A 3,133-nucleotide genomic window follows, 5' to 3' on the forward strand; every position below is an offset into this window, starting at 1 on the left:
ATTATTCGAGTTTGACTCGGCTATTGCTATAGAAATCTTAATTCACCGTGAGGACTCACCGTCATGAAGAAATGGCTCTTTGTGTTAAAAGATCTTTGAAGTCTGGATGAGAATATACGAGCCTTTCATCAAACCCTGCCCACATCTCCCCTGCAGAAAACCACACTTTATCTAAGAGAAAAATAGATCCCACACAAATAAGACATGGACATGACCAGGGAAGAATATTTTCACAAAATAAAATCTGGATTTTTCTTTTGAAGAAGTGCTTTGTGATTTTCCGGTGTTTAGGGATGAAGTTTAGAGTAAAAACTAAAAGTAAACTAATGTTAAATACAACACCGAGGACAATGGCTTCTTTTCAAAGTGTCTTTATGGTTTTTTCGCACGTTGGCAAGAGGTTTAAAAAAGTTGAACATTACAGCAAAATAAAAACATTTAACATTGTTACAAAACGAAAAAAAAAAAATCTAAAAGTGTCTGTTGTCCAATATGGGTCCAAACATGTTCTCGACCCTTATGCCGGGCTCTGTTATAGATGGTACATGAGATTAAATAAGCCACGAATGGCAGTAAGGCTCGCTGTTGAATATAGTGAAAGAAACGTGTTTGGTCTCACGGCTCCTTTAAAAAAAGACCGTTGTTATTAGTCTCTGCTGGCTTGTTTTACATGAGTACAGCATGTGAGATTCAAGGCGTTTTAGAGCGCCCTGTCATGTATTGGTTAACAGTACCCTGATAGCATACGCATTAGAATAAATTCGTTATTTTATGTCTATATCAATATTAAAAAGTCAAGGCCCAGAAAAGGATAATTTAATTTAATCATACACGATTTATTCAAAATACTGACAAATTACAAGGCAGTTTGGTACATATTTCGAGTGTATTTTCTCGATAGGATCACGTTTTCATAAAAAATGCATTACTAACAAATATTGACGAGAATTACAAAATCACAAAATGCCCACGTTGACCAAACATTTATGAATTGAATGTCATAATATCAAATAGACGATATGAAAACGACCAATCAATAGAATAGAACATCAGAAATGGAGACAATATGTCTAGCATGAAACTCCAAACGTTTCAATTATTTAATTTATACAAATATGTGTAGCAAACAATAAAAAATTGCTGAAATACCAAAGCTTACAAAATGACTATTACCACCTACACATCGAAACGTATCAATTTACAAATGTACATTTAATTTTTTTTTTTATATTGAAACACTTTGGTTCGATAATACAAAAATGCTCATGTCAGATTCAAAAAATAAATTAAAAAGATATTGAAGTCAAAACTCGATTTACAAAATAATACAGCAAGATACATGCGTACAATAACCGGGTACGATAATAATACATTTTTTTCCAAACACATTGGGATAGAAGAGAGCTATCACGAGATACATTTGGCAGTCTTATTTGTCCGATATGCCAGACAGTACATTGAATGATTTGGGCCTTAGAAAACAGACCTTTTCTATGTGTTAATTTTGTAAGTTCGCGGGTATGTTAGAAAATATCTTTAATATCTTATAATAATTTTCTGGGCCAGTTTTGTTTAAAACGCGTCCCTTGGCACTGGGTGTCTGTAGGGCGTCTCATCCCCGGGATCAGGGCTGGGGGAGCCGCTGGGAGGTGTCTGAGTACCGCTCGCACCAGAACTATGACAGACGTACCACTCACTTAAATTGGCGGGTTGAGACGAGGGTGCTGGTTCTGAGAGCGACGAGGCCCCTGGCTCTCGGCCTAAGTCCGATGATGGGGACACTAATGACGGAGTTGAAGACTCGTAGCCAGAACTTGGTGGTGGAGACTTGCAGTGCACTTTCATGTGTTTTCTGAGAGAGCTGGGGTGTGTGTAGGATTTGTCACAGCCTCTCACTTTGCAGTTGTACGGCTTATCGCTGGTGTGCACGTGGGAGTGCTTCTTCCGGTCACTGCTGTTGGCGAAACGTCGGTCGCAGCCGTCAAACTCACATTTGAAGGGCTTCTCACCTGAAATAAGTGAACAAAAGTTAGGCTTCAGAAAACCCATATGCATAAATCAAAACAGCTGCTTTATTTTGGGGTTGGTGATGCATGGCCATATGTGACATGAGTTATGTCAAATAAAACTATATTGGCCTTTAGTGTATTGCCTATTGTACTTGACCCAATGAAGAGCTGAGTTCCTTGAGGACAGCCCAATGAACCAACTGAGTTCCTTTAGGACAGCCCAATGAACCAGCTGAGTTCCTTTAGGACAGCCCAATGAACCAACTGAGTTCCTTTAGGACAGCCCAATGAACCAACTGAGTTCCTTTAGGACAGCCCAATGAACCAGCTGAGTTCCTTTAGGACAGCCCAATGAACCAACTGAGGTCCTTTAGGACAGCCCAATGAACCAGCTGAGTTCCTTTAGGACAGCCCAATGAACCAGCTGAGTTCCTTTAGGACAGCCCAATGAACCAGCTGAGGTCCTTTAGGACAGCCCAATGAACCAGCTGAGTTCCTTTAGGACAGCCCAATAAACCAGCTGAGGTCCTTTAGGACAGCCCAATGAACCAACTGTGTTCCTTTAGGACAGCCCAATGAACCAGCTGAGTTCCTTTAGGACAGTCCAATAAACCAGCTGAGGTCCTTTAGGACAGCCCAATGAACCAACTGAGTTCCTTTAGGACAGCCCAATGAACCAGCTGAGTTCCTTTAGGACAGCCCAATGAACCAGCTGAGTTCCTTTAGGACAGTCCAATGAACCAGCTGAGTTCCTTTAGGACAGCCCAAAATAAACAGCTGAGTTCCTTTAGGACAGCCCAATGAACCAGCTGAGTTCCTTTAGGACAGCCCAATGAACCAGCTGAGTTCCTTTAGGACAGCCCGTTGAACCAGCTGAGTTCCTTTAGGACAGACCCAATGAACCAGCTGAGTTCCTTTAGGACAGCCCAATGAACCAGCTGAGGTCCTTTAGGACAGCCCAATGAACCAGCTGAGTTCCTTTAGGACAGCCCAATGAACCAGCTGAGTTCCTTTAGGACAGCCCAATGAACCAACTGAGTTCCTTTAGGACAGCCCAATGAACCAGCTGAGTTCCTTTAGGACAGCCCAATGAACCAGCTGAGTTCCTTTAGGACAGCCCAATG

At 41.4% G+C, this 3,133-nt stretch overlaps 1 protein-coding gene across 2 annotated transcripts in view; it reads right to left on the minus strand.

Moving 5' to 3' along the window:
- Positions 1 to 815: 815 nt before the first annotated feature.
- The window catches only part of LOC129823274 (zinc finger protein ZIC 4-like), a 16,216-nt gene continuing 13,898 nt past the window's right edge, over positions 816 to 3,133 (minus strand). For both annotated transcript variants that reach the window (XM_055882199.1, XM_055882198.1), the window contains one exon: positions 816 to 2,009. In XM_055882199.1, coding sequence (XP_055738174.1) covers positions 1,573 to 2,009 — 437 coding nt within the window. In that variant the 3' untranslated portion in view covers positions 816 to 1,572. The remainder of the gene's footprint in view (positions 2,010 to 3,133) is intronic.

Source organism: Salvelinus fontinalis, chromosome 25, assembly GCF_029448725.1.
Source record: "Salvelinus fontinalis isolate EN_2023a chromosome 25, ASM2944872v1, whole genome shotgun sequence".
NCBI classification, from domain to species: domain Eukaryota; kingdom Metazoa; phylum Chordata; class Actinopteri; order Salmoniformes; family Salmonidae; genus Salvelinus; species Salvelinus fontinalis.